Source organism: Saimiri boliviensis, chromosome 3, assembly GCF_048565385.1.
Source record: "Saimiri boliviensis isolate mSaiBol1 chromosome 3, mSaiBol1.pri, whole genome shotgun sequence".
Lineage (NCBI taxonomy): Eukaryota > Metazoa > Chordata > Mammalia > Primates > Cebidae > Saimiri > Saimiri boliviensis.
This window is the reverse complement of record NC_133451.1, coordinates 81,747,416-81,760,066: the sequence shown is the minus strand read 5'-3', so window position 1 is coordinate 81,760,066 and position 12,651 is coordinate 81,747,416. Positions and strand designations below refer to the sequence as shown.

Genomic DNA, 12,651 nt, shown 5'->3' with positions numbered 1-12,651 from the left:
ATAAATTATTTACTGTTAAAAGTACCAATGTTATACAGATAAAGGAAACTGTTTTTAGCCCCAAGAGATTCTTATCAAGAGTTTTGAATGCAACATCTTACTTGAGACAAGACTAGCCTTTGTATTAGGTTCTAGAGTCAAGATAATTCCATCAACTGAAGCCATTTTTGTTTGGTGTCTGGTGGCTTCTGCATCATTTCACTTAACTCTGACACTATAGCTCAGTTTCCCCAAAGCTGAGGCTTCTTGGATAGTCTGGAAGGTTTACATGACCAAAAAATGGTTACCGAATGCTGTATTAGATCATACTGGCTTCGAGTTGTTTTTAAAAATGTCAAGGATAGAAGAAGTCTATCAATATTTTTCTCTCTCTCTTTTTTTTTTTTTTTTTTTTTTTTGAGATGAGGTCTTGCTTTGCTGTCCAGGCTGAGTGCAGAGGCACAATCATGGCTCACCACAGCCTCCGCCTCCCAAGCTCAAGTAATCCTCCCACTTTAGCCTCCTGAGTAGCTGGAACTACTACAGGTGTGCACTGCCACACACCCAGCTTTTTTTTTTTCCGTTTTTTTTTTTTTTTTAGTAGAAATTTGGTTTTGCTATCTTTCCCATGCTGGTCTGGAACTTTGGGGCTCAAGCAATTCACCCACCTTGGTCTCCCAAAGCGCTGGGATTATAGCTATGAACCACTGCACCCAGCCCATTCCTATTTTCAAAAGGAAAGATTATGGAAGAAAACCAAGATAGATCACTTCGATAGAGTGATTTTTAATAAGATCTCCAATTGCATCCTCCCAGCTACTTAGAGGAAGAAGCCAATAAAAGTCCAGAGTTTTACTTAATTAAGTTTTACTTCATTTTGCATGCATACAAACGGCATCTAGTTTCTCTCTACATCTATAACTTTTTTAAACAGCTTAAACGAAACCTTGCTTTCCTCTCTAAAGGCTTCCAAAGGAAGACTCTCATTCTCCCATCTTTCCCACCTGCTACATGCTCTTTTCTTAAGCCAAGAAGTTTCAGTGCTAGCCTATGTGCAAATGTGCAAGAGTCTACATTCTAACTTACATAGCTCCTCTAAGAAAGTATGTTTTCTTTGTCCTCGTTTTTCATTTCACCACTTCTTTCTTGTTGATTCTTGTTCTAAGTAACCTCAAATTCACTCGTGACCGAGGCTCGCATAACTAATTAAATAAACTACTCATATAAAACATTTTTATGAGATGTATAAATTTTCTCCTCTAAACACAATCACCTGGGTATCACACAGACATATCAAAATCAATATATTCAAAATGGAACTTGTCCCCTTGAACCTGCTTTATAGACGCCGTTTCCTATTAGTGTTTGAATTAGAAACTTCAGCATTATTATCAATATATGCCTCTCTCATACCATCCATCTACAATCAGACACTAGCTCTTTTTGGTTATATAACCAACTCTGTATTCCCACCACCTTCATTCTGGTTTTTACCATCCTTTACCTGAGTTACCTCGAAAGCCTCCTAACGGGTCTCCTTGCACATGGTCTATTTCTACATGGCCCCCAAAGTTACCTTTCTAAAACAAAGACCAACTGTGTTCTACTCCAAGCCCCATTCAAAGCCTTGATAATCTCCACTCTGATGCTACTACAGCCTCCCTTCATCCATACACCAGTCCCCACTCCACAAGCACCCAACATCCTCTGTCATGTCAAACTGGAGAGTCCTGATTCACCTGGCACCTAAAATGTTTCCCCAAACTTGCATTCTTTTTTCTTTTTTTTGAGACGGAGTTTCGCTCTCATTACCCAGGCTGGAGTGCAATGGCGCGGTCTCGGCTCACCGCAGCCTCCGCCTCCTGGGCTCAGGCAATTCTCCTGCCTCAGCCTCCTGAGCAGCTGGGATTACAGGCACGTACCACCGTGCCCAGCTAATTTTTTTGTATTTTTAGTAGAGACGGGGTTTCACCATGTTGACCAGAATGGTCTCGATCTCTTGACCTCGTGATCCACCCGCCTCGGCCTCCCAAAGTGCTGGGATTACAGGCTTGAGCCACTGCACCCGGCCGCATTCTTTAATGTCTGATGAAGTGTTGGAGCCTCTTACCCTAGTACCGTGGCAACTGGGCTATAACTTCTATCTCATATACTGCATTCTATCGCAATCATTTCCATACATTGACCCTTCTCAAGTAATCCTGAGCTTCTAAGGAAAGAAGTTATTCACTCTCTATACCCAGCAACATGGCTAGCACATAATAGGCACTCAGTGTTGATACAGTAAATTGATTTTATGCAGATTAGCATAATTTAATATAAAAATAAGCAAAATTGGTATCTTCTCACCTCTAAAGAGTTAACTCAGAGATTATGAATCATCCTGAAAAATCAAATGTACTTGAATTTGTTATGAGCCACAGAGAATAACTTAATTTAAAACCTGTATTACAAATCATTCAGCAGTAAAATAACTGACACTATGTACCTTCATAAAATTCATTTATTCAACACATATTTTCATTATTGAGTATTTTTGTGCCAGGCACTCTATTAGATACTAGAAACTCTGTGCTAGATGCTGGGAGTTCATTCATTCCAAAGTATTTTCCTGTAAATTATCTCACTTCATTCTCACAACCATCCCATGAAGTAGAAAGGACAGTGATTATAATCCCCATTTGGCAGATGAGAAATCTGAGATCAAATCCCCATTTGGCAGATGAGAAATCTGAGATCAAACAGTTTATGTAACTTGCTCAGAGTCAAAGCCAAAAAGATGGAGATCTAGAACTAAAACAGTTATCTCTTAAACTTAGGCCTGTGCTTGCTCAACTATTAAAAACTATTTAAAATCTGTAAATTCTTGCTCTATCACCCTTACATTCTCTGAAGAAGGTATTCATATTAAAAGGTAATTTTTACTTTGGTCTTAAATGTAAAACTGCAGAAATATGAAACAGCTGCATCTGCAACAGTCCAAGGTCAGGACTAACCTGTTATCCTTGCACACAGTCACTTTATCTCCCCCAGGTATCAGCTTCTTCTGTTCAATCACTCCATAGCTTTCCCGGCAGATCTATATTGAAGGTGGAAAAAAGAAATAATTTCAATTTTGTTGACCATTCATCTTTCTAGAACTCAAATGACTGAGAGAGGCTTTAGGAACAAATGTAGCTTCACGACTATTACAGAAAATTAGTTGGAGAATAATGAGAACTTGAGTCAGAAAACATTAGCACATTAAAAAACATCTTTTGTTTTAGGACATGAAGTTGCCAATAAATGCAATCAAGAAGAAAATGGGTATGAACTCAAGAATATGTGTCGAGAGTAGGAAAGATTGTTTCTTCAATAATTTCCTAAGTGCATAGATTAATCGTTTGTTCATTTGTTCAACACATTCACTGAACTCCTATAACACTCAAGACACTATGACTAAAATAATTTGATACAGAGAAGTCCCTTTTTTCTGTGATTTAGAGAAGAACTAATGTAAATTATCACTCTAAGCATGATAAAAGAGACAGCCACAATCCTAAACTGTGGAAATTCTTACCGTGAAGTTGAGGCAGAAAGTCTCCTCGACATCCTCCCCGGGGTAATCTAAGAGCTCTTGGAGACTCCTAAACATAGAATGGCAGAAAAGGAAAAGCCGCAAGTCAGACCCTGCAACAGTGTTTCTACTTCAGTTACATGTCCAGAGCATTTGCAAGGAAAAACTATGAAAGAAGATTCTGGAATAAACATAAATCCTGATGGACAAAAAAATAATGTACCTATACCTTGAAGAGAATTATGGCACTAGACCTATAAAACATTCCTTATTCTCTCTTCTTACTGACAAATCCTATTAGACTTACAAGGAAATTCAGATGGATTTTTAATCTGACATACTTGTGTCCTCTTAACTCTGGTGTAGCTTGCAAGTGTGTGTGTGTGTGTGTGTGTACACACACACACACACACACACACACATATAAATGAAGAGATGGTACTGCAGGGGCCATCCAGCCAGCTTCACTGCCTTATGCATTAGTAAAATAATCCTTCCATCACATACACACACACAAAAAGCCACAAATTCACCACATTCACTTAGAAATCTCAATGGCTTGTTAATGGAGAAGTCTCTGTATGGTAAAGACCAGGGATGTCCGATCTTTTGGCTTCCCTGGGCCATACTGGAAGAATTGTCCTGGGCCACACATAAAATACACTAATTTTGTTTTTTTAAAGAGATGGGGAGAGGAAAAGAAGTTGTATTTGAGAGGTTATGCATGGCACAGGCATATTAAGCTGATACTTTGCATGCCAAATGTGTCCTTAAAAATAAACTGTTTCTGTGTAATTCAGCATAAAATACTGCTAACTGTCCTTAACAACAATGCAATTTTAAATGACTGATTTCAGACACTCCAAAAATTCACAAGTCAAGAAAACTACCATAGTTGTTCACCTTCTCCCTAATATTAACTGCCAAAAAGAGCTTCTTTTTAAATATTTGTTTCTTCTTTCAGATTGAAGAGACGTAAGTCTGGTTTTGTTATCATTACACGGAAAAAAACATATATTGAAGAAAACACGTCTTTACTTTTTTTCCTAAATTTTTTTCTAAAATTATTATTTTACTTTAAGTTAGAATGGCTTTATTATTTTACTTTAAGTTCTGAGATACAAGTGCTAAATGTGCAGGTTTGTTACATAGGTATACATGTGCCATGGTGGTATGCTGCACATATCAACCTGTCATCTAGGTTCTAAGCCCACATGCATTAGGTATTTGTCCTAATACTCTCCCCTCCCCTTGCCCACTATCCCCTGACAGGCCCTGGTATGTGATGTTTCCCTCCATGTCCAGGTGTTGTCACTGTTCAACTCCCACTTACGAAGAAGAACATGGGGTGTTTGATTTTCTGTTCCTGTGATAGTTTGCTGAGGATGATGGCTTCCAGCTTCATCCCCGTCCCTGCAAAGGACGTAAGCTCATTCTTTTTTTATGGCTACATAGTATTCCATGGTGTATATGTGCCACATTTTCTTTTCCCAGTCTATCATTGACGGGCATTTGGGTTGGTTCCATGTGTTTGCTATTGTAATATAGTGCTGCAATAAACATATGTGTGCATCTGTCTTTATAGCAGAATGATTTATAATCCTTTGGGTATATACCTAGTAATGGTATTGCTGGGTCAAATGATATTTCTGGTTCTAGATCCTTGAGGAATCAGCACACTGTCTTCCACAATAGTTGAACTAATTTACACTTCCAGTAACAGTGCGAAAGCGTTCCTATTTCTCCAGAGCCTCGCCAGCATCTGTTGTGTCGACTTTTTAATAATCGCCATTCTAACTAGTGTGTGATGGCATCTTATTGTGGTTTTGATTTGCATTTCTCTAATGACCAATGATGGCTTTTTTCCACATGTTTTTTGGCCACATAAATGTCTTCTTTTGAGAAGTGTCTGTTCATATCCTTTGCCCACTTTTTGATGGGGTTGTTTTTTCCTGTAAATTTGTTTAAGTTCCTTGTAGATTCCAGAATTTTAGCCCTTTGTCAGATGGATAGATTACAAAAATTTTCCCCATTCTGTAGGTTGTCTGTCACTTTGATGATAGTTTCCTTTGCCGTGCAGAAGCTCTTTAGTTCAATTAGATCCCATTTGTCAATTTTGGCTTTTGTTGCAATTGCTTTTGGTATTTTAGTCATTAAGTCTTTGCCCATGCCTATTTCCTGAATGGTGTACTGCCTAGTTTTCCAGAGTTTTTATGGTCTTGGGTTTTTACATTTCAATCTTTAATCTATCTTTAGTTAATTTTTGCATAAGGTGTAAGTAAGGGGTCCAGCTTCTGTTTTCTGCATATGGCTAGCCAGTTTTCCCAGTACCATTTACTAAATAGGGAATCCTCTCCCCATTGCTTATTTTGGTCAGGTTTGTTGAAAATCACATTGTAGATGTGTGCTGTTATTTCTGAGGTCTCTGTTCTGTTCCATTGATCTGTATATCTGTCTTGGTACCAGTAACAGGTTACTATAGCCTTGTAGTATAGTTAGAAGTCAGGTAGCGTGATGCCTCCAGCTTTGTTCTTTTTGCTTAGGATTATCTTGGCTACATGGGCTCTTTTTTGGTTCTATATGAGTACTTTTTTCTAATTCTGCAAGAAAGTCAATGGTGGCTTGATGGGAATAGCACTGAATCTATAAATTACTTTGGGCAGTATGACCATTTTCACAATATTGATTCTTCCTATCCATGAGCATGGATTTTTTTTCCATTTGTTTGTGTCCTCTCTTATTTCCTTGAGCAGTGGTACACTAACACTAATGACAGCTAATAAACTAAAAGAAGAAAAATTACGACAAAATCTGAGGATGTTTTAAGGAAGTTAGTGAGTTTGTGTTGGGCTGCATTCAAAGCTGTCCTGGACCATACATAGCCCACAGGCTGAGGGTTGGACAAGCTTGAACAAGACACTTTATTATCTGTCACACTAACTAAAGAATGAGGGGGAAAAATGTACTCTTAAAAATATGTTTATGGCAACAACAATCATATCCTAGCTCTCAAGATAATACATTCTCATAACTAGACCTCAGGCATACTTTCTTCTTTAGTGAGCTCCAGTCTTACAATTCCATCAAGAGAAGAAAATTCCTAGTGTAGAATTTAAATCTGCCACCAGTTAATCACCCAAAGTTATTACTTGAAATACATAATTCTCAGCCACATAAGCAAAGTAAGTAACACATACTTCTGTTGCTCTCTAGCCTTCTCTTTCAGTTACCAAAGAATTAACACTGTCTGGGTCTCCTGTGCCCTTTTTTAATACTACTTTTAAGTGTTTTCTTCCACTCTTTGTGCCCTCTCATCCTTTACAGGTTCTCAGTATTGGTCTCCTATACCAGAAGGATGCTCTTATTTAAGGAGGATACCTTGATCAGTATCCCTTCTCTATAAAAAGATGTTCCCTCCTGTTAAAATTGTCATTTTATATACTTGATCTAATGTGACCCACAATACAGAGATAATAAAAGGGATTTTAAGAGCCAGAAAGAATAAAGTAATCTAAAAACATGGCTCTACTACTTTGGAAGCACTGTGGCAGTTCCTCAAAAGAATAAATATACAGTTACCCAGCAATTCTACTCCTAGGCATATACCAAGAGAAATGAAAACTTGCATCTGTACAAAAACTTGTGCAAAATGTTCATGGCAGCATTATTCATAATAGCCAAAACTGGAAACAACCCTATGTCCATCAACTGATAAATGGATAATGTGTGGAATATCCATACAGTGAAACATTATTTGGCAATTTAAAAAATAAAATACAGTTGGCCTTTCATATCCACATGTCCCACATCCATGGAGTCAACCAAAGGCCAGTCAAAACTATCCAATTTCAGAGAGGTTGACTGATGGGCACAAATATATATTTTGATAGAAGAAATAAGGCCTAGTATTTGATAGATCGGTAGGATGACCATAATTTACTATAATCTATTGTATATTTCAAAATAGAATAATTTGAATGTTTCTAACATAAAGGGAAATATTTAAGGTGATGGATATCCCAGTTACACTGATTTGAACTTTACAAATTATAGAATGTATTATATTATCACATGTACCCCCAAAATAGGTACATCTATCATGCCTCAACAACAACAAAAAGTTTAATTAAAGAAAGAAAATACAGTATTTGCAGGGTATAAAACCCAAGGATATGGAAAGCCAACTTTTCCAATCCATGGGTTCTTCTAGGGCCCCTGCAGAACTTGAACATACGTGGATTTTGGTATCTGCAGGGGGTCCTGGAACCCATACTCCTCAGATACCAAGAGACGACTATACTAATAACACAAGCAATGCTTCAAGCAAGTAGCTGTACGGCTACATCATTAAGACAAAAACATATATAACCGAGTCTAACCATAAGATGCAATAAATTCATATTTGTACAAATGGCATTTTCAACCTTTAATCCTCATGCCAGAGGCAGCTACAACAGTTCCAGACACCAATGGCCTTTTAGCTTTGTACCTTCCTTCAGTGGGTGACAACTCCTTTAAGTCTTCCAAGCCAGGCTTCACATTCAGTAACTTCTTGTAGAGAGCCAATGGGAAGTGGAGATCAACCACAGTGGAGTTGTAGATAGCTAGTCCACAGGTTATGCCAATCAAGTGAAACCAGTTGTGCTCTACAAAACACTTTTTAGGACATATGCAAATGTGTTAAAAAGAAACGCAATGCTCGTGGCCCTTAAACATTCTACCCAGTTCCCTCAAAATATGTTCAGAATAAAAGAATAAAGGTCTCATTAATATTTAATTACCTTCTATAGCAAAGAAACATCCTGACAAAAGTTGTTATCCCCTAAAGATGCAATGTAGGCAGAGTTAGGCATTTGCACCTAGTGATACAGAGAACAGCTCACAGTCATCTAGAGCAGGGCTCTCTAATGGTACTTTCAGCCATGATAGAAACATTCTATTCTGTCCCATCTTATATGGTAGCCACTGGCTACATGTGTCTACTAGGCACAGGAAATGTGGCTAGTACAATGGAGCAAATGAATCTTTGCTGTTACTTAATTTCGAATAAAATATAAATAGCCACACATGCCTAGTGCCTCATGGCTACCTCTTGGTATGGTGCAGATCTAGGAAGAAAACTCTCATAGAAAAAAGTGTAAATGACAGTCTGATTGAAATCAGAATGCCTTTAAACACTTAGCTCTCCTACTGAATTTTCAAAAATAAAGTGTGCATGCGTATGTTTGTGTGTTCATATATTGCCATTATTATTAAAATCAGACATATTTCTTATTGACCTTCCACATGCCACAAAACCAATTTATCATACTGTTTCCTTTTACCCTTCTCAGATAACAAGACCCAGATCTTACCTACTAGAAATGGAAATGAGACTGATGGCTCACAAAATGCACTAAGAGATCTTGGCAACAAGCATAAATGAAGACTGGATAAACATTTTAATTACTTATAAACAGTTTGAATTATTATCCTTGTTATGCTCCCCTTTGCAACGTTAGAAGTTAGCGGATTGGTCTGACAACAGAAAGAAAGTTTCATTTAATCCATAATCCATCTGTTTAATTGTGATACCACTTGCTTACCGTATCTGAAAACCACAAGAGATTTGAATCTTGATAGTAGGTAAACATTCCATAGATGGGATTCAAAAGTTCTTTTAACAGCAAAAGAAAAAATTCCTTTGTAACACCGCCAGCATCCACTGCTTCTTCACCATCAAAGATTACCTTAAAATAATGGAACAGAATTAATGCTTCAGGGAAATCTATGACAAATTTTATCTCTTTTTAGCAGATTCTTTTCTAAACTCAGGATAAAGGAAAGCATAACACAGAATATACACTGATACAATGAGAACTGCAAGGTGTGTCTGTTGATTCCTGCTGATATTGTTAAGTTTGACAAGGTATTTACAGATTCATACAATTTTTACTAGGTGCTTCAAAGGATACAAAGGAAGTCAGAAATTTACCACATGTCCTGAGAAAATCTACCACCTACTGGCTGGGCACGGTAGTTCACACCTGTAATCCGAGCACTTTGGGAGGCCAAGGCAGGTGGATCACCTGAGGTCATGCCCAACATGGTGAAAGCCCATTTCTACTAAAAATACAAAAATTAGCCAGGTGTGGTGGCAGGTACTGTAATCCCAGCTACTTAGGAGGCTGAGGCAGCAGAATCACTTGAACCCAGGAAACGGAGGTTGCAGTGAGCCAAGATTGCGCCACTGTACTCCAGTCTGAGCAACAAAGAGTGAAACTCCATCTTAAAAAAAAAAAAAAACTGTCACCTACTTAAGGACAGAAAGACAAACATAAAAGAAGCAGAGAATACTTTTTATTTTCAAAGAGTCAAATATATTATGAGAGGTAAATATTCTGGCACATAGAAAAAAAGAAATGATGTTTTTATTTAACTGGAAATAAGAACATTTTCTGAAAGAAATCACTCTCAATAGGGTTCTTGAAGTAACTGCTGCATGTAGAAGGGAAGAGAGTATTCTAATCAGATACAGACATGGGCTCTGTGAGGGACTGGAAATAGGCATGCTGGACCCATAATGGTCATTAAGAGTAACAACTGGCCAGGCACTGGTAGCTCACACCTGTAATCTCAGCACTTTGGGAGGCTGAGGCAGGTGCATCACAAGGTCAGGAGTTCAAGACCAGGCTGGCCAAGATGGTGAAACCTGTCTCTACTAAAAATACAAAAATTTGCCAGGCGTGGTAGTGGGTGCCTATAATCCCAGCAATTTGGGAGGCTGAGGCAGAGAATTACTTGAAACTCGGAGGTGGCAGTTACAGCGAGCCGAGATCGTACCACTGCACTCCAGCCTGGGTGACAGAGTGAGACCGTCTCAAAGAAAAAAAAAGAAAGAAAAAAAGAAAGAGTAACAAGTACAGCAAATCAACAAATGACATGGAGTTTACTGTTTACCACATGCCAGCTCTTAAACTCTATTAACCTAATCCTCAGAACAGCCTTACGCATAAGGTAATATTATTATCCCCATTTCAGAGATAATGACTTGGGCACAGAGCTAAAAACTGCATTCAAGAAAGCTTACATTTATGGCTATCTTCAAGATTGCCTAAAGCAGAAAAGAGTAAAAGTGGGACAGAGACTAGAACCTGTATTACAGAGATGCCAGCAGAATACTGTTAGAAAGCAAGAAATGCCTTGTCTGAATTACAATTTTTACTAGGTGCTTCAAAGGATACAAAGGAAGTCAGAAATTTACCACATGTCCTGAGAAAGTCTACCATCTACTGGCTGGGCATGGTAGTTCACGCCTGTAATCCCAGCACTTTGGGAGGCCAAGGCAGGTGGACCACCTGAGGTCATGCCCAACATGGTGAAACCCTGTTTCTACTAAAAATACAAAAATTTAGCCAGGTGTGGTGGCAGGTACTATAATCCCTGATTGAAAACAGGCTACAAAAAGAAAAGCTGAATCAAAAATATAACCCAGAAGTTCTAGAAAGAACAACCACTCACTCAGACTGATGTGACTGATGCTACATACTAGAAATTTTCAAAAGGACAACAATATTATGAAGGCAATCAGTTCAATTTCATGCCTATTAGATTTTTGAAAGTGAAACTTATAACAAGATTAGCAATAGGGACATGGAGGTTGTCTGAAGGAAAAGATACATGACTTTAAACAATTTCAAATAATTCACTAAATATTTCTAGAATACCCACTGTGTACCAAGTAGCATGCCAAGCCCTGGAAATACAGTAAGCAATAATACAAATATGCATGGCCTATGGGGAGAGACAATTTTTTAAAATAATTTCCAGGTGCTAGGTGTACCTATAATAGACCAACAGCTTCCCAGATGATTTCACTATCTTTCCATTTTCCTCTTTCACCTTCTTTCTCTTAAATCTTTGATATCCACAATCTTCCTAGATGACAGCCTAATAGTTGTAATTAGTTAAAACTTTTGTTTTGCTGTTGTTTGCTTGTTTTTGACAGAGCTGGAACTGGTACAACATAGACAGCAGACGGAGACAAAGAAAGCACTCTAATCTTTCAAATAATCCACTGGCATTTTTATCCAATGTTATATTGAGATTTTCTGTTTGGTATTTGACAAAAGGAGGTGATTAAATTCTTGTAAAATGAATGAAAGAAATAATGGCTGCACCCCACAATTTTAATAATATCATTGCTGCTTAATCAACACTATTAAATAAAAATTACGAAGGTATTTAGAGGAATAACCTGAAGGAACTCACTTTGAGAGGCTTTTTCAAATCAATATCAGAATGAATGCTCAGCTCTCTTAGGGCATCTCCAACAAGGTTGTTCCTGCGAACGTGAAGGACCAGGAAGGGGCTTCTGGCCAGCAGAGGCTCCAGGGTGAGAAGCATGAAGACGTTCTGCAGGTTGGCTCCATTGACAGCCACCTGGAATGGCACAGTCACGAACACCATTACTCAGAGCACACATGAGTAGGGAGAGCTGTCAGCTGTGCTTTTGGACTTGGGGGCACTAACTGAATCTCCATTTTGTTATTATTTTCCCTCTTAACTGCCACAGATTTTCTAAGTTACTTATGTTTACACAGCATACAAGTCTTTCTAATCTGGACTCATAGAAATGAACTAAAACAGTTTATGAATCATATGATCTATGACCAGGTCCAGGAAAGTGACTTAAACTAACTAATACTAAAATAATATCATGCTTGAAGAAACATGGTAGAAAGTGGGTAAAAACCATGACTTTCAAAACGGCAGGAAAAGAATGCTAATAAATACTTAATAAAGGGTCGTTCTTTGAAAAATGTTCATTTTTCTTGAAAGCCTCTAAACTGTCAAAATCAGAGATATAGCAGTATGAAAACAAACATATACAGAGATAGATGCAGCCAGAAATGGAAAGAGACAGACAGACAGGCAGACAAAGAGATGGAGAGGGAAAGATAAATGAAGTTATATATCTATATTTACCAACGGTAGAAATGGAGGATTTGAGCTGCTAATTCACAAATGTTTTTGCAGCTTATCAAAATCAATTATACTTTATAATAAAAACATGTGTTTAAAATAAATTATTTTAAAAATCTCTATAAAAAGTTTTTATTCAACAAAGAATTCCC

General features: G+C 37.8%; 1 protein-coding gene across 6 annotated transcripts in view; it reads right to left on the bottom strand.

Moving 5' to 3' along the window:
• HERC3 (HECT and RLD domain containing E3 ubiquitin protein ligase 3) overlaps positions 1-12,651 on the bottom strand; it is a 113,993-nt gene that overhangs the window by 15,866 nt on the left and 85,476 nt on the right. For 5 of the 6 annotated variants that reach the window (XR_012516881.1, XM_074396427.1, XM_074396426.1 and 2 more), the window contains 5 exons: positions 11,786-11,956; positions 9,121-9,264; positions 8,025-8,191; positions 3,539-3,605; positions 2,976-3,058 (listed from right to left, as the gene is read on the bottom strand). Coding sequence is in view for 5 of the 6 variants with exons in the window: in XM_074396427.1 (XP_074252528.1) it covers positions 2,976-3,058; positions 3,539-3,605; positions 8,025-8,191; positions 9,121-9,264; positions 11,786-11,956 (632 nt within the window). In the remaining variant the exon portion in view is untranslated. The remainder of the gene's footprint in view (positions 1-2,975; positions 3,059-3,538; positions 3,606-8,024; positions 8,192-9,120; positions 9,265-11,785; positions 11,957-12,651) is intronic. The other variant, XM_039468014.2, reaches the window with a different exon arrangement.